The 23,969-nt window shown below is 39.0% G+C and overlaps 1 protein-coding gene across 24 annotated transcripts in view; it reads left to right on the top strand.

Moving 5' to 3' along the window:
- The first annotated feature begins 13,081 nt into the window (after positions 1-13,081).
- CAMK2D (calcium/calmodulin dependent protein kinase II delta) overlaps positions 13,082-23,969 on the top strand; it is a 136,605-nt gene continuing 125,717 nt past the window's right edge. For 2 of the 24 annotated variants that reach the window (XR_015697874.1, XM_087724273.1), the window contains exons 1-2: positions 13,089-13,760; positions 15,193-15,287. Coding sequence is in view for 22 of the 24 variants with exons in the window: in XM_087724273.1 (XP_087580399.1) it covers positions 13,696-13,760; positions 15,193-15,287 (160 nt within the window). In the remaining 2 variants the exon portion in view is untranslated. Of the gene's footprint in view, positions 13,761-15,192; positions 15,288-23,969 lie in introns of all 24 variants that reach the window. The other 22 variants (XR_015697875.1, XM_087724281.1, XM_087724278.1 and 19 more) reach the window with 19 other exon arrangements.

The raw sequence follows: 23,969 nt of genomic DNA, 5'->3' as shown, positions 1-23,969 counted from the left end.
GGTAATAGCGTCTGATGTATGTCAGGCCTTTAAGAAATTGGAAGAAATATTACATGGAGGCTACAACATTTCTTATAGGGCTACACAACAAAAAATCTACTAACCAGGGGCAATTTATTTAGGAGCAGCTTTGTACATTCAAGCTAATCACAACCATTTTTCATCCTTCCAGTGTAACTTTCATACTTCTCGTCATTACTTTTCTCTGCAATAGCGTTCTACTTTGAGTCAATTTTAGGCCTCTTGAGAGTCTATGCTCTGTATATTGTGCCATTGCTCTGTTTGATTCACATACATAGGAAGGGATAAATTCTGGGTTGAAGACTTCTTTCATCTATAATCCTTTTATATTTTCTTTCTGCCTACTTCCCTTTTTTTTGTTCCATATGGCAGAAAATGTGTTACACAAGGAAAGATGTGGAACAATCATGACTTTTAATTGGTAGTCGCTTGATAGCAGGGGTGGGTTTCTGCCGGCGTTACTGCCAGTTCAATGCACGCACAATTTGCACATGTGTGATGCAATTATTGTTTAATGTTGTATAGTGCTGGCTTTGTTTAGTATACATGTGAGTGTATGAAAATGAAAATAAAAAAATTTGCACATGTGTGCTTGCTTTGCTCATCTGTGCATGTGCAGTTGTCTGTAAATAGGTCTATGCATGGGCAGAACATTAAAAATGTCAAAAAAATATGCCACAGCAACCAGTGAACCGGTTGGGGTGGTGGTGAGCCTGCCGTCCCTACCGGTTTGGCAACCCAGTTGCAATTTCCATTACCGGTTCACCTGAACTAGTGCGAACCGGTAGCAACCCAATAATTGGGGTCCAATTATTCTCCAAAGCACCAGAGGGCAAGAAATCTGTTGGAAAATGATCAAAGAGAGAAGCAACCTGGAATTAAGAGAAACTTCCTAACAATATGGACAATTAACCAGTGGAACAGCTTGCCTTCAGAAATTGTGGGCGCTCCATCACTGGAGGCTTTTAAGAAGAGACTGGACAGTCACTTGTCTGAGATGGTATAGGTTCTCCTGCTTGAGCAGGGGGCTGGACTAGGAGACCTCCAAGGTCCCTTCCAGCTCCTATTCTATTCTATTCTATTCTAGCCATCAGTTCATTGTGGTGGGGCTAACATTAGGAGAGAGCTTCCCATACATTACTTTGAGCAAGACTAGTTATTAAACTAAAAGCTTAATTTGTAGGGAAATATGTTCTGTGCCCAGTTTAGTATTAAGAGTCATCTTTTTCTTCTGTATAAATGTCCTTCTTTCTAAAGCCCAGAGTTTGCATTATCTAGGTTAGATAGTCATCCATAAATGCAAAACATTTTCCAAAGGTTGAGAAGACATGATTTTCATCATGCAATACCTCTCCCATTGCAACTCTTAAGATTAGAAGCTGCAAACATTTACTAACCCCTTTATGAAGAACTCCTTATTTCCAGTATCAGGAAGCACAGAAAACCCATAAAGAAAAAGAAACCAGACATTGTGGAACTTTAAAAAAATAATAATTTTAGCTCTTTTGTAAAAGAAACATTTGCTCAATTGAGCAAAAGGAGAAGTAAATTTGCTTCCCATGACAAAGCAAACAATAAACTATCTCTTTTGCTAATAAATCGCTGTCATTTTTTGAAAGATAGGCGTACTAGTTCGTTGCATCCTCTGGTGTCATGATGCATTAATTGCATAGATTAGTGATGTATTATCTAATACATAGATAAAAACGGAAGAGACCTGCTCTGTCAAAGTAAGGAATCATGATCTTTTATGCTTTAGCAGTTCAAGTGAGTCTCTTAAGTCCATAATGGCATCTCTCAAATTAATGGTAGAAATTAGCTTTGTACTTTACCTTAATCTGCCCTTCTCATGTCACCTTCCCATGACAATAGATGCACGATAGCAGAGGTTTCTGTCATGCTAAGGACTTCATGCACAGAACGAAGTCTGCAGTGTCTTAAGAACGTGAGAATTGCAGGGTTGAGTACATGGAATCATATCTTAAATATTTTTAGAAGGGACTGTAATATCAAGCAAGAAGTATTGTATGTGCAGAAGATAAATGAATTCAGAAATCAGTCAAATGAATATAGGATTTAACAATTGAAATGGAATTTATGTTCTTGTTTCTTGATTTCATTCCATTATTTGGGGATTCTATACTTATTATATAATAAGCATAAGGATAATAAGGATGTGGTGGCTCAGTGGCTAAGACACTGAGCTTGTCAATCAGAAAGGTCGGCAGTTTAGCAGTTCGAATCCCTAGCGCTTCATAATGGACTGAGCTCCCGTTACTTGTCCCAGCTTTTGCCAATCTAGCAGTTCGAAAGCATGTAAAAATGCAAGTAGAAAAATAGGAATCACCTTTGATGGGAAGTTAACAGAGTTCCTTGTGACTAAAGGATGTCTCCTTTAGTCATGCTGACCACAGAGACATCTCTGGACAGCGCTGGCTGTTCGGCTTTGAAATGGAGATGAGCACTGCCCCCTAGAGTCAGGAAAAACAAGCACATATGTGCAAGGGGAACCTTTACCTTTATACTTACTAAGTGCTGTTTTATTAATGTATTTAAATTGATATCTTACGTGTCCACACTAGTTGAACATTTACAAATAACTTTCCAGTTGTAATTAAGATATGTTAACCATTACCAAAGCACTAAAATTATTATATAGATAGCTATGAAACAGAGAATTAATTAAAATTGAAATCTTACACTTATCTGCCAACTATATAGAAAAATAGTTTTTTTTAAAAAAATCCTTTTGTCAACAGCCTAATTATGCCTAGAATATATAATGGCTATACTCTAGAATGAAATACTACAGAAATCTAGCCTTCCTTCCTAAAGCATTAAATCACAAGCATTTTGCTTCTTTCTTTGTGATAGGCAGTTTTCATTTTGGAAATTAGAAGTGGGGGGGTGGGAAGGACGAGAAACAAAGCCTAAGCACAATTTTGTGCTACTGTATGTTTGAACAGAAAAAGCAAACAAGTACATATTGATGACGTGGTACTTTTGTTATAAAAAGTGCTGTTGGAATAATTTGCAAACACCATGAGTCATACTGATTTAATATTCATAAACTCCATTCAGCTTTATTGTAGCCTGACCACTGCCAAGGGATTTTAATGAACAGGAATAAGTGCTGCGCTGTAATCTTGACCATTTGGACAGACATCTTGCAACTACCCACAGGTGGGCTTGGATTATGTCCAGTACTGTATGTCCAATAGCCCACTGTTCAAGAGGTGATAGCTCAGAATGCCCTGCAAATCTTTCTGGAGAATCAGTCTCTAGGAGGAATGTATCCATATAATCTACACCAAGGGTGTCAAACTCGATTTCATTGAGGACTGTATCAGGGTTGTGTTTGACCTCAGGGAGCCGTGACCAAGGTGGGCATGGCCAGTTGGATGTCAGCTAATGTCAGGGGCACCAGTGGTGGCCAAGTGCTAAGGCGGGACTTCCCTCAGACCCTCTCCCACTATCATTATAATCTCTTTCTTTTTCTTCTTTTTCATTCCCTCGTCATTTCTTTTACCTTCCTTTCCTTATTTTTCCTTCCTTGCTCTCTTCCCACCTTTCCTTCTTTTTCTTTTCTCTTTCCCTTTCTCTTTTCCTGTCCCTTCTTGCATGCTCAAATGCAAAAGGGGAAACATTTCTCATTTTGCTTTGTTTTTAGTTTGTTTTACTAGCCATCTGCCAGCGAAAACAGAGCCCAGGAGGGCCGCGAGCTCTGTTTTCACTGGCAGAGGCACTGTGGGACAGTCCTTTGCTGTTCCCAGGGTGGCCCCATAGGCCAGATTAAGGACCCCGCAGGCTGGACCTGGCCCACAAGCCTTGAGTTTGACACTCCTGATCTAGACTCCTGACCTCCTTATCAAGCCTTGATACTATTATGATCAGTGGCAATGTGAACATTGGACTAAGGATATAGATACAATGGAGCACATAGGACCTCTGTTCTGCTGTTCTGGAACAGATGTAACATTGGGTTTGTGCATAACTCTCTACAAGGCACAATTATGTGAACATACCACGTACATCAGGTCATAAATCAGGCCATATTTCCATGATATCATGATGTTAGATGAAAGCTCATAATTTGCATTGCTTGTGTGATGACAACCTCATGCATTATCCATTGCTACCTGACTTCATTTATTGCTTGCATTTGTGAACAAGTCTACTTATGACATAACCAATTCCATCATTATAGAAGAGCCGTGGTAGTGCAGTGGTTACAATGCCATATTGCAGTCTAATTCTGTCGGCTGCAGGCAGTTCAATTCTCACTGGTTCATGGTTGATTCAGCCTTCCATCCTTCTGAGATTGGTAAAATGAGGACCAAGATTGTGGGGCAATCTGTAAACTGACTCTGTAAACTGCTTAGAGAGGGACTGTAAAGCACTATAAAGTGGTATATAAGTCTAAGTGCTATTGCTATTATCTGTTAAATGTTTTCCTCTTCAATCTCCCTGAATTTGGAGCTTCCTTTAGCATTTACCTGGATTCCCAATTAAAAGTTATTCATACATGTTAATAAGTGATGCTCCAGCATTTGTTTAGTTTAATTTTATTTTGAGATTATAAAACCTAGATTAACTTCAGAAAATGAGATTCTTAGCTTTACAGAGAGATGTCAACGGTGATCTAACTGTTGACGAATCCCCAGGATTGTAGGTACTACTAACATAGTAATTGCATCCCTTTCTCCAATATTTTCAAACAGATACATAGGTAGCAATTATGGTATTAGTAGCAGTGTAAATTAGCCTAAAACTCAATTTACGGCCATTGCCATAAGCACATGCTTCTCTGAAATTGATAAAGCCAGAACAATCAAACAAAAATAGAATCTAATGACTTCCTATTTTAAAGAAGATAAATTTGGATGTAAAATTATTTTTTTAACATATAGTGTAGTTATGATGTCAACGCACTAGGAAAATATTTGTGAACACTGCCCTATGCTATTTGACATTCCCAATTGTACAAATTTACCCTTGAAGTAATGATGATGATGATGATTTAATACAGCCACCCACTTCTTTGACATGTTGATCAATGCCAGAATTTATGAGGCTATATAAAGGACAAAAAACTTCCTAAAAGTCAATAACCTATTATAGGATAATATTCATAAATCATTTGTAAATATTGCCATAAATATCAAAGTTGTTAATCCTAGCGATAACAAACAATAAATTAACAAATAATTGTTAATCCCAGAGATAAACAACAATAAAAATTAAAGGATTTTTTTTCCACCTATGCCAGCAAACTCGTAATTTCTGTAATTTAGTGCCCTTGAAATCTATTATATGTTAACATGACTTTTAGGGCCATGCAAACTTAGATTGCAGCTATATTTACAGACATGTCTCTTTAATTGAACTTTATAAAAATAAAGCCCAGAGATAAAATGTTGGCGCTTAGTTATAAAACACATAAAACACACACCTTTACTTTGGAGGGATTCATTCTTGATACATACTTTAAAATCTGATGTTTTGAACTTCCTGTGGGCGTGGCCTGTTGCCGAGGAGGGCTCCACCGAGCTCCTCAGAGATCTGGTCTGTATATCTAAATAAGATCATAGATAGCACCCCTTTTTGGCTAAGAGAGGGGCAGGGAGGATAGCTCCGTAGGTTAGGGTCTATTCGTAAGCCACAGCCTTTTTCTTTTTTTGGCTGTGGAAGAGATTAGATCCAGCCGAAGCGGAGCCTTTATCTCCGGCCAGTTCTTCTCAGCTGCCTTTTTTTTTTTTTTTTTGGCAGCCCCAGACAGGCTAGCCCCCCCCAGGACAAAACAAAGTTTTTTTCAAGCTAGAGTTGATACGGGAGGGTACCACCCCTGTGAGATTTATGCTTTTATTACTATCTTAAATACCAGCACCATTTGTCTTAAAGACTTCTTTGTTTAAATAGACTTTAAAATGGCGATTTCTCTCCGTGGATGATTACTGGATGTACTTAGCCGGGCTTATCTTCCTGCAGACCGCTCCTTAACAAAATAAACTCTTTTTCTTTGGAATAGAGGGGAGCGAAGCACTGCTTACTTGTTTATCTATTATGGCACCCAGATCAAAGAAACGTCTTGCTACAAATGTGTCTAAAGAATTTAAACAATCTTTTTTGGAAACTCAGCCTTTGTCTCCTACGCCCTCTACTGGAGAAGTTTTAACACAGGAATATCTCTTTAAAATATTTAATGCCCTTAAGCAAGAACTTAAGGAATTTGTATTGCAACTTTATGAGGATCTAAAATCTAAAGTTAATCAAATGAAGGCGAATACGTTTGCAGCCGTGTCTGCCCTGTCAGATTACTCTGCTGAAATAGAGAACAGATTGGAAAGTCTGGAGAAGGCTAATTTTGATTTGACTACCAATATTCAAATTTTACAAGAAAAAATTAGAAATAACGAAGAACAGCTTATGATGCTAAATTTTGATAGGAGGGCATTTTCAATAAGAGTCAGAGGATTCCGTGAAAAGGAGCAAGAGAATTTGAAACAGACATTTGCTGAAGCCTTCAGCCATGCGCTGGGAAGCCCGGGACTTAACTTTGATTGGCAGATTCGGAAAATCTATCGCCAGAACTCTTTGATAGCGGAACAGCGACAGCTCCCGAGGGACATAATTATACATTTCTCTACAAAAGAATCTAGAAACGCGATTGTGCAAAAGTTCCATAATAACAGTCTCCGAGTTGATGACCAGGACGTGATTGTCTTCAAAGATATACCTTTCCAAATGTTGAGAGCAAGAAGGGACTACGCCTTTTTAACTAAAGAGCTTAGGAGTCAACAGATTCGATACAGATGGGAGGCCCCTGCCGGCATCACGGTTACATTTGAGAATCAAAGATTTCGTCTTAACTCTGTTTCGGAAGCTCAAGATTTTTATTGTAGGATTCTGAAGGCGGGACTTCCTGACGCGCTTGGAAGAGAGGAGAGACAAGCGGAAGGAGAAAGCAAACGGCTGGCCACGCGGCTGCAAGATGGAGGGGGTAGCCCCTCCTCCCTCGGAGAAGCAGAAGAACGCAGATCGAGAATTTAGATACTTCAAAAGACTTCCTAAAGTTGAGGACTGAATGGGGGTTTGAGACCTCTCTCCGGTAGAAAAAGTGGACTAATTTTTATCAGAAGGGAAAGCTGGGTGAAACTACTTTGAGCTAGATTCTAAAGTAACGTTAGCATAAATCTGATAGTGGTTAAAAGAATGCGGAATGATTTATGTTGTTTAAACTTTGTTAGATGGGACTATTTTAAATAGAAAGTTAACTGACTCTTGCTGAAAGCATTATTTGAATATGATCCATGCTATTTAACTTTTATTTGAAGGGAAAGTTGGTTGTAATAGTTCTGAGTTATTTTTCAAATAAACGCTAGTATAAATTTGATAGTGGTAAATATTAGACAAGCAAGAGATGAGGGTAAAATGCATGTGGAATGAACTACGTTATTTGTGGTAAATATCAGACAAGCAAGGGATGAGGGCAAAGTTTACGTTGTTTGAAGCTTATTAGAACAGGAAGCCGCTTGGGATTATCTTAAGATAACTGTAAAAAGAATGTGGAATGATTTATGTTGTTTAAACTTTGTTAGAAGCGACTACCTTAAAATAGAAGGTTAACTGAATCTTGCTGAAAGTATTATTGGAATATGTGGAATGATTCATGCTACAAATCGCTCTGAGTTATATTTTAAACAAATGGTAGTACTACGTTATTTGTGATAAATATTAGACAAGCAAGGGATGAGGGCAAAATTTACGTTGTTTAAAGCTTATTAGAACAGGAAGCCGCTTGGGATTATCTTAAGATAACTGTAAAAAGAATGTGGAATGATTTATGTTGTTTAAATTTTGTTAGAAGCGACTACCTTAAAATAGAAGGTTAACTGAATTTTGCTGAAAGTATTATTGGAATATGTGGAAGGATTCATGCTATAAATCGCTCTGAGTTATATTTTAAACAAATGGTAGTATAAATTTGATAGTGGTAAATATCAGACAAGTGGGGGATGAGGGTAAAATACATGTGGAATGAACTAAGTTATTTAAATTCTATTAGAAGGGGAAGTCGGTTGGAATTACAGAAATTGATTCCTGTGTAAAGTAATATCTGATCTACGCTGCTTAACTTTACTAAGAAGGGGAAATCGGGTTAGATTATTTTGAATTACTGTTTGAAAAAGGGGTAAAGAAAGATCATTTACGTTGTTTAAATTTTATTAGATGGGAAAGTTTGATTATTTGTCTGTAAAGTTATATTTGAATATATGGCATAAACTACGCTGCTTAAATCTTACTGGAAGGGATCATGAGGTTTAGGAAGGGAACGGGAGAGTCTACAGAAGGTCGGGGTAAATAGCAAAGAAGTAAGAGATGAGAATAAAATATAGATAGAATGATTTATACTATTTAAGCATAGATAAAGATGGGGGGCTGAGATCAACACAAAGAGTGGTTTCTTTTTTTTCTTTTTTTTCTTTTCTCTTTTCTTTTTTTCCTTTTTTTTCTTTCTCTGCTTTTCTTTTCTTTTTTTTTTTTTTTTTGATATATTACTTTTATTTTTTAATCCATATGTATACAAGATATCTTAGATAGAAGGTAGTGCCAGGTGTGGACCCTGGGAAGTCGGGAGGATTAGGGATGGGGATTGTGGGGGGTGGGGTGGGGGGGTGTTAATATAGTTTTAATAAGAACAAGAATGTATTTATATACGGTGGTTCCTTTTTTTATTATTATTATTATTATTATTATTATTATTATTTTCCTTGGTTTACTTTACTTTTATCAGATCAAACAACACTCGAACAAAGGCATACACCAAGGAGGGAGGTAGAGGGAAGGAAGAGGGAGGAGTAAGGAAGGAGTAAGGGGAATGTAAGGAGTAAGGGGAATGTAAGGAGGGTGTCTGGGGAGTAAGGGGAGAAGGAAGGCTTGAGGGGAAAGGGAAGTAGGAGGGGAGTGTTAGAGGGAGAAAGGAAAGTTGGAGGGGGTAGATGGGGTGTATGGAGGACGCAAGGGTTAGGTGGGGTTGTGAATGATGAGTTGTGTTTCCTTTTTACTTGTTCGTTTTATTCCCTTTTTCTTTTTTCTTTTCTTATAGTAAATACCCTGTATATAAATGATTGCAAATGGAATGTGAAAATTGAATAAAATATATTTCCTGACGAAAAAAAAAAAAAAAAAAAAAAAATCTGATGTTTTAATTACAGTATTCTGAGATTATTTGCAGCATTGCATTTTAGTAGTCAACACTGAATTATGATGACAATGATATTGTTTCATTTTAGACTACAGTGAGAAGTAAAAATGTAAGGCACTGAGGAGGCATTTAAAATGTTTCTCACTTACCCAGTGCCAAAGTTTGAGATATTTCAAAGCATTTCATCTCATTCATATTATATTCTACCACCATCCTCAGATAGGAGAATAGATCTTTTACCAGAAGGTATTTCATTCCACAACAATTGCAAGCAACATATTTCTCAGGATTCTGGGACTTTATTGTATTTAACCATTTTATGTATGGTTATTTTTTGTAACAGTATTTCTCATTGATATTTTTTCTAAAGTTTTTAATTATTATTTTTTACACTGCACATACCTAATGATCAGACACTTTATTGAAATTGTCTTAACTCTCTGGTGTTGGCTGGATCCATTTGACAATAAAAACAAGATCTAGCAAATGTGTTTTATCAATTTTAATCTGGTAGATGTTGCTAAAAACATTCCTGGCAAAGCTTTCCTTTCTGAACATTAAAAAAAAAAAAGAATAGAATTCTTTATTGGGCAAGTGTGATTGAACACACAAGGAATTTGTCTTTGGTGCATCTGCTCTTAGGGTACATAAAGAAAAATAAATAGAATACATTCATCAAGAATCATAAGATACAACACTTAGTGATATTCATGTGTTACTAATAAGCTACCAAATCATACTAGGAAACAAATAAAATAATATAAATAGTAAAGATACAAGCAATATGGTTATAGTCATAAGTGGGAAGAGACAGATATTAGGAAGGAAAAGAATAATAGTAATAGTCTTAGTAAATAATTTGACAGTGTTGTGGGAATTAGTTGTTTAGCAGAGTGATGGCATTTGGGGAAAAAAAACTGTTCTTATGTCTAGTTGTTCTGGTGTGCAGTGCCCTATAGCGTCGTTTTAAGGATAGAAATTGAAACAATTTATGTCCAGGATGTGTTGCGTTATGGATTGTATTTTTCCTTTGGTAACCATTTATACTAATGATTAAGAGGAGACAGAACATTTGCAAAATAAAATTATAGTCTGAATGTCCTTTGCCAATTAGCACAAATTATTCAAAAGTCATGGCCATTTAAGACTGTACAAATAAGGCAATAACTTAATGGTTTGCAATATTTTATCTTCCTATATTTTAATTATAAACACACAGAGTACCACAATATTAAACAATGTCTCATACATGCCCTAAAATTATCATTAAGTTGATTGGTCCCATAATTTGATAAATGTGTTCATTCTGTTGATGAAAGAAATGTCCTTCTAGGTTTGGCTCCAAGTGGAGAAAGAGAGACATGGAGACATGGAGGCTGCTTGGAAAGATGGTTTATTGGTGGACAGGACCACATGGCTTGAGCCCTGAACAGAAAGGGTGATCACGTGCTTCAATGTTGGTGGAGAAGAAGAGAAGGAAGGACTCAGATGCTGAGTCCCTGGTTTTATGCCCTCTTTGGCCTTTGATCTTGAGCTTCTATTCTGATTGGTTGTCAGACTCGCATGGGACCATGCAGGGGCAACTCTCTAGGCTGCGTTTTGAATCCAGGTTTGGTTGAGTCCTCAGATGCCATGTGGTCAGTTGAGTAAAGGGCCAATATTATCATGCCTTAATACAGTGTTTCTCAACCTTGGTGACTTGAAGTCCAAGGTTGAGAAACACTGTCTTAATCCCATCACTCTGGAGTTGGAGTGGAGAAGTAAAGGGACTAGCTTGGCCTTCTTAATGGCCCATTGACAAAGTGGGGATGGGCAGGAAGCTACAGGCAGCTATTCTGTCTTTTAAAACATATTTCTTTCTTTTCACATCCAGAGAAATATTCTGCCTTTTCAATATTTCCTAGGATATTTTATTTTTCTGGGAGAGGGCTGGGTGATAACTTCCTACACTGTCATCATTACATTCTAAAAATAAGTTCTGTATAAAATGTAGACTGCTTGAAACAATAAAATTACAGTGCACTGCACTGAAATGGAAGTTTTCTTATAATTTCATATTTATTGATGTTTTTTTGTCTGTTTCTGTAATTAAAATGTCCTTTCTCTTGATATCTATAAGCTTGACCTGATAGGCTTGATTTGAACCCATATGTAGAATGTAAAGATTTTTATTTTATTTTACGATCTTGCTTTACTATCAATGAAAGGCTCCAGGAAACATGACTTCAGTGCCAGAAGGAAGTGTTGCCATAATTCATGAAAATTATGCACACACACCCCAACAGGAATGAAACCCACAAGCTGTACTGATACACAACAGGAGGATTCGAATATAGATTTTAAAAAATCATTATTAGCTTCAGTAAGTCATAATCATAATCAAAGACAATTTCCACAAATTAAGTAAATCCAGTATCATATTCCTTATTCAAAAATATTGGCGTCAGTTGGAAAGAGGATGAATGAACTGGGCGAGGCTGAGGAATTTCTGTGGGAATTTCTGAAGTGTGGAATACTACCTTCGACCGGGGCTCCGCTTCCTCAACGAAGAGCAGACATTGCAACTTTAGAAAGCATGACAGTATCTTAAATCGGGCTGACCAAGAGAGAATGGTGTGTAAGCCCAAATCGCATCGATATGCAAAGGGAAGGACACTGGAATCCCCTATTTTGGTTCCAATCCCCGTTTTGTCCTTTGCTTTCATGGACTTCGGCGAGGTATCCCCCCCCCCACCATTTATCTGCACCCCCGTTTGCACGGATTATGCGGAAGGTTTTTACCGTGTCGCGTCTAAAATCATACAGTACCGGCATCACACGCAGCCTTCTAATCTAAGCTTGAAGGACGTGACTCGGAATCCTTTCGAGTGGGAGGCTTCCCCGCGTGTGAAAATGTGGCATGCCGACTATGTGCTTATCTCGACACGCTCTTATTCCTATAAAGTATAAACGCAGAACTTATTATTTTATTTTTAAATTAAGACTTCCATTTTTTTTTAAACGCAGCGCCCAGGTAACCAAGATCGCCTCCAGCAGCGCATCCTCCTTCCTCTTCGTTCCCAGCTCAAGCCAAGCCAAGCCAAGCGCCCCCACTTCCATAAAAATAGGCTGGGCTGTCTCGCGAGAACCGGGGAAGCGGCGCTGCTCTCTTCTCCTCTCCTCCCTTTTTCGCTTCCAAGCAGAGACTGGCCGGATGGAGCGCACGAGGCCTGGCGTCGATTGTGACGCCGAGGATTGGAACGCGGAGGAGAGGGGAGGGGCGGGGACGCTTCCCCTCCTACCGCCTGGGAGTAGAACCCGCTTGGGATCGTCGCCTGCTTCCTAAGTCCGGGCGATTGGCGGTGCTGAAAGTCGTTCCGTAAAGGCGAAGCCCTGCGGTAAAGGCAACTCAAATGCAAAAGAATTGCCTTGGCCCGGCGGTTCTTCCTTAGCCGGCCCCCGTTATTGCCAAGTCTTTCCTTACAGGCGATCTCCTTGGCAAAGAAAAAAGAAAAAAAGCGTTCACACGTTCGCTCATTCCCACGCCTTGGAACAAAGAATCGGGGAGGGAGGGGGCGCTCATGGAACTCGCCACAAAAAACCTATAGGACACCACATTCCGCAGTCGGTATAGAGACACATAAAGGGAAAGCCGGGAAGATCGGCGGCTGCTTTGCTCCGCTCTCGTCCAGCCCAGCAACGGGGCTCGTCCACCCGTCGCTAGAGGGAGGTGTGGTATAGAGAGAAAAGGAGAGGAAGCGGCCGCCAGACCCACCAAGGCAACGGCTGCTGAGAGAGAGCGAGAGAGAAAGACAAGCTGCCGCTCGGGCTTCCCTCGCCTTGGATCGAGCGCGAGAGTCCCCGGAGGCGCCGCTGGCGAGGCAGCCCTCGGGAAAGGGCGCTTCGGGGGACTCCCGGCAGAAAGAGGCGGTCTTGACAGGGGGCGGGCTTCGGAGGTTGCCCGAAACAGGCAGGGCCAAGGCTGCCATCCTCCCTCGCCTCTGCTTCGTCCCGTTCCCTGGTGTTAAATCCGCCCGAGGGCTGCGGCTGCTGCTCCTTCCCCCGCGTAAAGCGCCAGCCTTTTCTTGGCGGCTCCGAGTTTCCATTTTGGATGGAAACATAGCCAGGGCTCTTCCCGAAGAGACCCCCGAAGCTTGCGCGCCGAGCGAGAGAGAGAGAAAGAGAGAGACAGAGAGAAACACACACACGGACACCCCGAGGGAAGTTCGCGGAGAAACCCGCCTCTGCCTCCCCTCCGGCTCGCCTCCCAAACAAACAAGCCAGCCGGAAAAGTCTCAGGAAGCTGCCAAGAAGGAGCGTGACAGAGACTCGCCCCGAGGAAAAGAAGGAGGCGGAGAAGAAGAAGCAGCCTTTGCCCTCCCATCTTCCGTCCTGACCGCCTCCCCCTTTGCTTGAATCCACCTTCCCTCCGCCGTCCTCTCTCCTTCCTTCGGAAGCGTCAAGGGGGCTGCCAGAGCCGGACCGAGAGGATGGCTTCGACCGCAACCTGCACCAGGTTTACCGACGAGTATCAGCTCTTTGAGGAGCTTGGGAAGTAAGTGGCCAAAAGCCCGCCGAGGGGCTCGCCCTAGCCAGCGGCGGCCGGAGGGGTTTTGGGGCGGTGGGGTGGGGAAGAAGGAGCTTTGACAGCTGTGAGAGGAATGGCGCGCCCGCCGGGGAGCTGCGCTGGGTCGAGCCCTGCCCCTGGGTCGCCCCTCGCGGAGGGGATAGCGCGCTCTTCAGCGGCGCCTCCTGGCTTCTTTCGGGGCCGGCAGCCTGAGCTGCGGGAGCCCGAGCTGGGCTGGTGGCCGGGCGGAGGGAGGGGAACGCGAATACTCAGGGAAAAGGTCGGCTGCTTTTCGCCCGTTTTGCTCGGCGTGAAGCTACCGACCGGGAGCTGCTGCCTCGTTTATTGACGCGTAAAGTTCAGCCCGGGCGGCAGGGCGTGTTTCTCTCTCTGTGTGTGTGTCGTGTGCGATCCGCTCATGGCAGATCTTCCCGCTCTCTTCTCCGCTTTCTTACGGGCTGTCAGCCCTTGCAGCGGCCGGTCTTGTCCGGAGAAGGGTTTTGACGCGGGATTTTTCTCCACCTTGCCCGCCTCTCCGTAAAGTGGAAGGGACACATGATCCTAGGGAGAATCGCCGATGACGAAATTGGTCCTTGGGCAGCGTGGGTGGCTTTTGCATTCGGACGTCCGTTCGAACGGCGGTAATCGACAAGCAGCGTGGGCGGCGGGAGGTTTGACCCACGTTTAAGGACCAGGAAATGTCACCCAGAGGTGCATTTTCTTCAGGGGAAGAAGAGCGCAATTCGGAGTTAAACCATCGGCTCCCTCCTCTCGTTTCTTTTTTTTTCATTACTGTATTTCCTTACAAAACAAAACAAAACAAAAACCCTCCCATCAATTCGGTGCTATCTAAAGTCTGTTATATAAACGACTTGAAAATGCTTGACCAATGGCAGGCGGGGGATTAGCGTTGGGAGCCAGTCATTGAGAGCAGCCTAATTTTCGTGCTCGCTCTGCAAGGGAATTGCACATGAATGCTCGTGCTTAAAACTGCAGGTAGTGGCAGTGAGATTTATGGCATCCAGGCCATTCCGTGGAAGCTTGAGTTTAAATAGAATGGGTGTTATGCCTGTTAATATCGGAGAAGAGGAGGAAAATGGATAAAATGTAACCACATTCTGCCCTGCAAAAAATATGTGCATACACGCCTTTGAATGGAAGCACAGTAAAACACAGAATGGGTGTGAAAACACAATTCTGGGGTTGGTAGCCACTTACTGTTGTATGTGCATGCATTCAATATATTTGAAGAAGATACCTTTTCCTTACAATTTAAATCCATTGCAAAAACCCCAAATTAAAGCAATTATAAAAAAAAATGTATTTATTGTCTTGTTTCTTAACGCTGTTCAGATTATTAGATGGTTAAGTAGCATACCCCAAACTGGCATTTATGTTACTCTTGTTTATTGACTTCTAGGGGAGCTTTCTCAGTGGTGAGAAGATGCCTGAAAATCACTACAGGACAAGAATATGCTGCCAAAATTATCAACACTAAAAAGCTGTCAGCAAGGGGTGGGTATCCTTAAGCTGTTGTGAAATATATTTGCAGTAATGCAGCTAGACCTGAATTAACTAGATGGGAATGAAAACAAAGATCTTTGCTTTTTTGTTTTAGAAAGCCATATTTACCCTATTGTATTTTTATGGGAAAATTTAAGCGTGCCTACAGTGCTATTTAAATTAACTATTTAGATCTGTAATTGTGAAATTAGCTCAGCTATTGCATTTAGGTTTTCTGCTTCACTTTGCTTTCATTGGAGAAATGAAGGACCAGTATTAATTTACTAACACTCTCTTATCTACACACCCAAGTTATTCTGTGTGGTATTAACAAAAAAACAAAAAAACAGAGAAGTGACATGCTTCTCCTAGTAAAACATTTTTGATTTAATGTGAAACTGATCTCCATGCTGTAAATTAAATATTTTCAGCTTGGTACAGTCAGATTTTTTCCCCTTTATATATAACTTGAAGATTCGCAATCACCAATGCACCAGGATTATGCAAGTTCAATTTTAATATGCATAGGGTCATTTCCAAAATATTACAAACAACATTTATTTTTCCCCAAAAGCTCTGCTAAATTGTGTGGAAGTTATGTAGAGGAAGCTTTCCTCTGGAGCTTCAGTATTGTTATGTAGGAAAGGCTTCCAATAGATTACATTCTCTCTGTGTGTATGTGAGATTATGTCCTTAAATTTGTATGCTTGTTCATGGTAAAGCCATATTGATGTACTTCCCTGGAATATTGAGATCATGGATTATTTTCTGATAACGTATATCAGATTAATTCATAACTTTTTCATGAGTATGGAAATAAATGGAGACCTTCAGTTTACAGACCCACAATGCATAGCTTAAAAATAAAAGCTATGAGGTTGGAACACCACATTTATCATGTATTTATCATTGAAAGTGAAGTGGTTCTGTACGTTTGTTTTTACCTATACATCAAACTATGATAATTTATAAGATTATTAGTGGTAAATTGGCAGGCAATTTTGTCTGAAGGATGTTTGCTTAAAACTAATACAACAGGTTTTAATAGGATATACAGCCTAATCCTTTTGTATGTTTATTTTGAAATGTTATAGCAGAAAGCAAAGTGAAGCAGGCAACTTTAAGACTTGTGGATTTAAGGCAATATTTTTTTTAAGCAAGATTAAATGGAAATAAATAATTGGTATAGCCCTACACTAAATAATCTTTCTCATTGTTTCTTTTAATATTACATCCGCCTTTTGCCATTTGGAGTTTGAAGTGATACATTGCAATAGCGTTGGTTTTTTTTTTAGTTTTCCTATTAACTGCCCATCTCCACCAGAGCTAAAAAGAAAAAAGATTTAATGCATTTTAACTTTTTGCAGCTCAGAAACATTTCAACTAGATTTTTCATTTCATTATAAATTCAGGAATTAAGTCAGGATTTGATGGATGAAATTATTAAATATTGTGCAGTTACTAACTATGTAGTGATAATTAATTGCATATTTTTTTTTAAAAAAACTGCTCTGTCTTTAGTGTTTTCAATATATAGAGGAAACAAAAAAATAATTTAAATAGACCTTTTGGAAACTCTGGAAATGCCTAAAATAATCAACCATTATACTGGTTGTATAAAATAAGTAATATAAACTTTTAAATGCTCCATATTTAATTTAGATGTGAACAAGGTGAGCTTTAACTATCCACCTTAAGCTATTTCCATTGTCCTCTACAAATAGTTTATTCCTATTGTTTTTAACGCAATCTTTGAGAACTTGTGATAAATTATGAATGTGTTGCTCATTTACATTGTTAGAACATGGTTAAGCGTAAAATAGCCATAATAGTACATAAACTTTGTTTGGTTAACCCAAGTGCAATAAATCTCAGATTAATGTAGGAATGGCTAGAATTTTAAAAACATTTTTATCTGAGATACTCTAAAGAAGTATTTTCCCATGTGTGGTTTGAACATAGTGGTTTGCTATAAAATATGATGAAAGTTCAGGTGTGAACAAGCTTGAGAACATTATTATTTTTGTTAGTATACAGATTAGTGCCTTTAGGAACCTTTATCTTGAAAAAATAGACTTTGTTTTGAACACTTACATTGTGTATCTATATGTCCTTTGACATCATTTTAAAACTTTTTAATACAACATACTGTTTATTTGTGGACTTTTACTTTTGAGCATATGTTACTAACAATTGTCTGATGCTTTTTGTTATGAAAGAAAATTTTAATGAAGCAAAGGAAATAGAACCTATGATTCTTGTCACCCTGAGAGCATCCTTTCTCAAATACTAAGTGTCTAAGAGGCTATTTGAGAAATAAAATGGATAAAGCAACATTGTGAATCTATTTACGCTTCTGTAGTCTAATTTGTTAACTTCAGATATCATTGAGTGATTTTTATAACTCCTGAACACTTATAATTGGGAGTGATGTTTAGATGCTTCTGATTTTTAACCTTGTTGGTGCCTTGAGTTTGAAAATCAATCTTTCTTTTTTCAATTTTTTATTTCAAAATTTTTGTAAAACTCCAGTCAATTTTTGTATCTTTTAACACCGATACTAGTACTGTTTAATTTGTAATTTGAAAAAAAAAACACATAGGGATGATTAAATACCTTATGATTTGTATGGGCTTAATGCATTAAATATGGTTTACAAATCAAACACACAATATTGTTGAGCAGAAAAGTCAAATTTTATGCATATCCTATTCTTTTTTCTTCTCTCTCTCTCTCTCTCTCTCTCTCTCTCTCTCTCTCTCTCTCTCTCTCTCTCTCTCTCTCTCTCTCTCTCTCATCTTCTGCTATTGTTTGATATTTTGTAATATCATCTTCTCCTCATTTTTTCTCTTCTTGTCTTGTCTTTGGAAATGTATTCATGCCTTTCCAGTAGTAATGTAAGAAGGATAGAAAGAATGAAAACAATGTTGCATCTTAGTTTTTTTTTCTAACTAAAGCTAAAAAAAACCCTAAATTTTTAGTTTAGTTTGTGTACAAGAGGTTGTCCCTGTTGTTTTAGAAGCAAGGCTGTCCATATCAACTCAGTTTTGTCTTCCTGGTATGATTGATGTGGATTATGAGCCGTGGTGGCACAGTGGTTAGAATGCAGTATTGCAAGCTAATTCTGCTGACCAACAACAGTTCGATTTTCACCAGCTCAAGGTTGACTCATCCTTCCATCCTTTCGAAGTCGGTAAAATGAGGACTCAGATTGTTGGGGGCAATATATTGACTCTGTAAATCATTTAGAGTGGATGGCAAAGCACTTGAAGCAGCAAATAAGTCTATTGCTACTGCTATCATTAGAGACAAAGAGGAAACCACTACAGGATGTACTTCCTCTAAGAGTAAACTAAACACCTGCTTACCTTTGAAGAAGTTTCACTATGCTTGTGTGTATCTATCTGAGTGTACAGCCAACAAAGCTGTTATCATTGCATTTGTCTACTTTCAGTTTGTTTGGGCTTAAGGAATATAATACAAGAAGCTTCTTAATTTTCTTTGAATGGTTAAGTAAATGCTAATACCGTCATTGTGTTCTTTATTTCTTAATTACCACAACATGGTATACAATGCATTTATCACAATAAATGCAAAGCCAATCTATGATGGTTTGGAGCTTTTACAGATTGGAATAGACCTTATATATTAGTTCTTATGAAATGTGCTTTTCTTTGGCTCAAAACTAGAATCATTATCTGTGGTCTCATTCCAGTCCCAGTACATAATGGAAGGAGGGGTTGAAAGGAGCAAGAATTGGCTAAGGAAGTTAAAATAAAACAATTGGAAAGAGTTATTTAGTCTGGTGCCTACTCAGTGTAAAACTCCAAATTACAGGATCCACACCAAAGGTGTGCCAGCTTCTGCTTGAAGTTATTTCCTTCACAAGGTGCTATAATTTCCTTTGGTAGTTGATTCTGCTGTTTAGTTGTTCTTATTCATGGAATATTTTTTCCATCACTGAACTAAAAACTGCTTTCTTGTCATTTAAGATGATTTAAAAACCACTTTCTTGTAACTTAAGACTGTTTTTCTATGTCTCTACTCAGGGAGAGTAATATGTGGTTTTCTCTGATGCCCCTCAAAGGTACTTGAAAAATGCCATCATTTTTCACTTGGTCTTCTTAGGGATGAGCATTTCCAGTTTCCTCATTTTGTTTCAATTTATAGTCCCTTTACCTTCATTTCCCTCTTCCAATTCGGGAATCCTTTTTAGAGTATGGTGGCCAGAACTGGGCACAGCACCTGGAAGTTGTGTAGAATAGAACAAAGTTACTACAGGTAGTCCTCAACTTACAACAGTTCATTTAGTGACCGTTCAGAGTAGAATAGAATAAAGTTATTACAGGTAGTCCTTGATTTACAACATTTACAACAGTTCATTTAGTGACCGTTCAAAGTTCCAACACTGAAAAAAGTGACTTAGGACTTGTTTTTCACACTTACGACCGTTGCAGTATCCGCATAGGCACATGATCAACATTCAGATGTTTGGAACCTGACTCATATTTATGACGGTTCCAGTGTCGTGGGGTCATGTGATCCCAAGCAATATCGGTAGGAAAGCCAGATTCATTAAACAACCGTGTTACTAGTTTCACAACTACAGTGATTCACTTAGCAACCGTGGCAGGATCATTTAAAATTCTAAGATCTTGCATATGCTGTTATCCAATCAAGCATATTGCATTCTTCTTCCTGAAGGCCACCCTGAAATATGTTTAATCCTCATGTTTTCCTAGTTTGGCCATTGTGATTTGAGTCCTGGAAATGTTCCTCTACTTCCTAAAATCTCCTACAACAAGGGAGGGGAGAGAGAAAAAGAGCCATCTATTCCATCTGTGTAACAGCCAACAATGAACAGAACCCATTTCTGTTCCAAAGTTTCCACAGTTTAGCTGTCAACAAGAAAAGAAGACATGCGACAACACATGCTGTTGTACACATGCACTTAATTATGGAACTTAATTCTTTCTCCAGGCTGGTCTCCAAGGAAAACACAGTTTGTACCTAGCAGAATGTTCTGGATTACAGAATAATATGATGCAGAAAATGATATTCCTGACTATTACCTTTTGCTCTTAAATAAACCAGAGGAGAGAGAGACACTGCTGTTAAACTTTAATAATAATAAGTTCATAATAGGAAACGTTAGTTTTTAATACATGAATGAGTTACAAAGCACTCATCTTGCCCTAAAACCAAATGTCAAGGTCATTCATTCAAACTAAGAATATTGCAGCCTGCTGTTCCTTCTGTTTTGGGCTTCTAAGCCTTACATTCCTTGAGTGAATGAAGGAAAGGACTTACAAGTCAGCTGCTGTTTTTGGCATATATTCATCGATACTGCCTTCAGCTTTTATATAATTTTAATGAGTATAGCAGGATGTCAACATCTGGGTCTCATCTGGGTCAAAAACTGAGCAGGGCTAGGCCAGTTTAATATTTGGATGGGGGAAATAATACCGTCTGGGATATTTGTAATATCCCATTTCAAAGCTGAAAAAGTCCTGGAAGAAAATAATAGCAAAATATGCCACTGCCAAATCTCGACCTCTCAGACATGACTATGAAGTCAACAAGAGCTGAGCTTGACTTAAGGTACTTTAATTATATTGACAGAACCAAAATGTAAGAAAAGCAAACTGAAAGCCTTTCTAGTGCAGTGTCTTATTTCTCTACAAGGGCCACTATGTGCATCCAAAAAGCCAATTAACAACCACAATTAACAATGAAAACCAATAGTAAGTTTTGGTACTACGAAGTATGGTTTATGATGTCAACCCTTGAGGTTAAACTCAGCCACGAAAGAGACAGGACAAAGATGTTCTCTTAATGCGTCTTCCAGGAAAACTACTTGATTGCTGTTGTAGGATATCATAACAGAATATTGAATTGAGTTTCCCTCTGCCTATGTTATACCAAACCAGTGGTGGGATTCAATTTTTTTTTTTTTACTACCGGTTCTGGGTAGTACTGGGTGTGGCTTGATGAGCGTGGCAGGGGAAGGATACTGTAAGATATCCATTCCCTCCCCACTCCAGGGAAAGGTTACTGAAAAATCTCCATTTCCTCCTGATCAGCTGGGACTCGGGAGGCAGAGAATAGATGGGGGCGGGGCCAGTCAGAGGTGGTATTTACTAGTTCTCCGAACTACTCAAAATTTCTGCTGCTGGTTCTCCAGAACTGGTCAGAATCTGCTGAATACCACCTCTATACCAAACAATATCAATTTCTTTTGAATCTCCTATTCCTTCTCCTCCAGGACTGAGTTATCTTTTATTTTCTTTAACTTCTCTTGCATGCCTTCATCAAGATTATATCCACGTTCCTCTACGAATAACCAGCCACTAATGTAGACCACCCTTCTCTTGTATTTGTCATGCACAGTGCAGACCTGGTGCCTTTCCCCAGACTATCCACTCATTTAATCATTTTATCCCTTGTCCTCCTATTATTGGGAACCTACTCTGTTCTTCACCTGGATCTGGCTTTCCTTCCAGGCAGATTGGTGGAAAATAGAAGGTCAGAGGGGCCAAAACTTATCCCCCTGTTCTTTGGTTCCCTTTGTGAGGTAAGCAAAACTTTTGCCACAATGGCCCAGCTGCTGTACATCCTCAGGCATAAGGGCCACGTTTAAAGCTGGAACAACAGGGCAGGCCGGGGTCACAGATGATATGGAGAGGATGAAAAAGTGTCTCATGCATTTATCTAGCCCTGGGTGCTTTCTCTGCGCTACAGTTACTAAGTGGCAGTGTGAGTGCAATTTGAAAAGAAATCATAGACCTGCAATAATTGCGCACAAAATCATTGAGAATTTGAGTGGACAATTTATGTACTTCAAGTGCTTCTGTATGTCAGCATCCACTTTACATTCATGTTGAGGAGAGTTTGTTCCTCTTTGTAGCATACCTCCATCCCACTTTACTTATTATATGCCTTCATGGCTAGAGGTAGTATTGGATAGTGTTAAATGTATTGCTGCAAATGTTAAGTTAAAATTAGCTATTTCTAATACATTAAATTTGAATGGTGTTTCTGGCAGCTACAGGAAAATTGTAATACTCCAATTTCTGTATCTTACATTTATTCATCATAGTGTAATGGTACATTTGTGGCATAGAGGACCACCTCTTTAAAGTGATCCCACATGTATTCTTCCCAAAATGAATTACACTATTTTTCTAAAACCAAAGGAGGTTCTTTTTTAAAAATGTATCAGAAATGTTTCAGTTTCTTTACTTATTTTAAGCAAATCAGCAAATTTTCCTTCTTTTGTTAGATGTTTTTTCTTTTGCTTGGGAAGACACGTAAAACAGTCTTAGAAGTAGATTTAATTTTCTTTGCACTTAAATGAAATGCCCCCCCCCACCCCAAGGTCATATACAACCCTGACGTAGCCCTCAATGAAATCAAGTTTGACACCCCTGGGCTAGAAGACCTCTAAAGTCCCTTCCAACCAGCGGTGAAATTCAAAAAAATTACTTTGTGGGCGTAGCTTGGTGGGCATGGGCATGGCAGGGGAAGGATACTGCAAAATCTCCATTCCCACCCCACTTTGGGGCCAGTCAGAATTGGTATTTGCCGGTTCTCCGAACTACTCAAAATTTCCGTTACCGGTTCTCCAGAACCTGCTGAATTTCACCCTTGGTTCCAACCCTATGATTCTTTGAAAACTGAGAGGAGCCTTAGTTTTGCTAGATCAAACCAATATTTATGGAAGGGAAAATGGGTGTGTGTGAAACAAAGGCATATACTGTTTGCACAAATTGTATATGTATGCATACATGTATTCATAAGTATTCAAAAGTAATTGGATTTAGATGGTTTGATAGAATGTAAATATTTGAAAAGAGAAAAACTATATACATTATTTATTATTGAAAATACTGAATGCCAGTAAGGACATGAATAAACTGCCCAGAGAGATGTATCAAGACTGGATGAGAAAGGGGTACCTTTTTTGTGTGTGTGAACATCTATCATTTTGTTAATATTAGCCATGTTGTTTACCAAATACACATTGTTATATTCAATAGTACCCTTCTCTAAAATTTAGCAGGCCTCAGTCAATACAGTATTATAAAACTATCCCAGATCTGTAAGAATTGACATCCATCAACTTACTGATTTTGACCTCCCACCAAAACAATGGTATGACTAGTCTGGGTTAATTAAAAGGCTGTAGAAGTGTTCTGAAATCTATAATCTTAGATTATAATACAGAATATTATAGTGTTTAACACCTAACTAGGTTGAAATATTTAAAACTAAATATGTGTTCTTACATTCCAAATCTAAAATAAGGAATGGAAGCTTTCTAAGGCTATTTCTTCCTTGTACAAATTTACTACTTGTTGAGGTTATGAGAAGCTAGGCACAATACTTGCAGATTATTTCTTATTAATTCATTTCTGATGTGTTGGAAACAATGGTGTGTGGTTGATGGTTCATGTATTCAGGTCAATGTTTTCAGAAGACATTTGGATATTGAAAAGTACTGTGTTTAAACTGCGGAAGTAGCCATCATAAAAAAGGTCAAAGTTCTTGCAGAAATAGACTGCAATAAACCTAATTATGCATTGGAATTAAAGAACCGACACCATGGCTAACTGACAAAAGGGTAACCAGCAGGAAGTTAGAATGCTGCTTATACAGTACTAATTTCAATTACGCACACAGAATAAACACACA

The sequence above is a fragment of the Thamnophis sirtalis genome, unplaced genomic scaffold, assembly GCF_051295495.1.
Source record: "Thamnophis sirtalis isolate CommonGarterSnake01/CBP01778 unplaced genomic scaffold, rThaSir2_p1.2 scaffold_10, whole genome shotgun sequence".
Lineage (NCBI taxonomy): Eukaryota > Metazoa > Chordata > Lepidosauria > Squamata > Natricidae > Thamnophis > Thamnophis sirtalis.
This window is presented reverse-complemented; position numbering and strand designations above follow the sequence as displayed.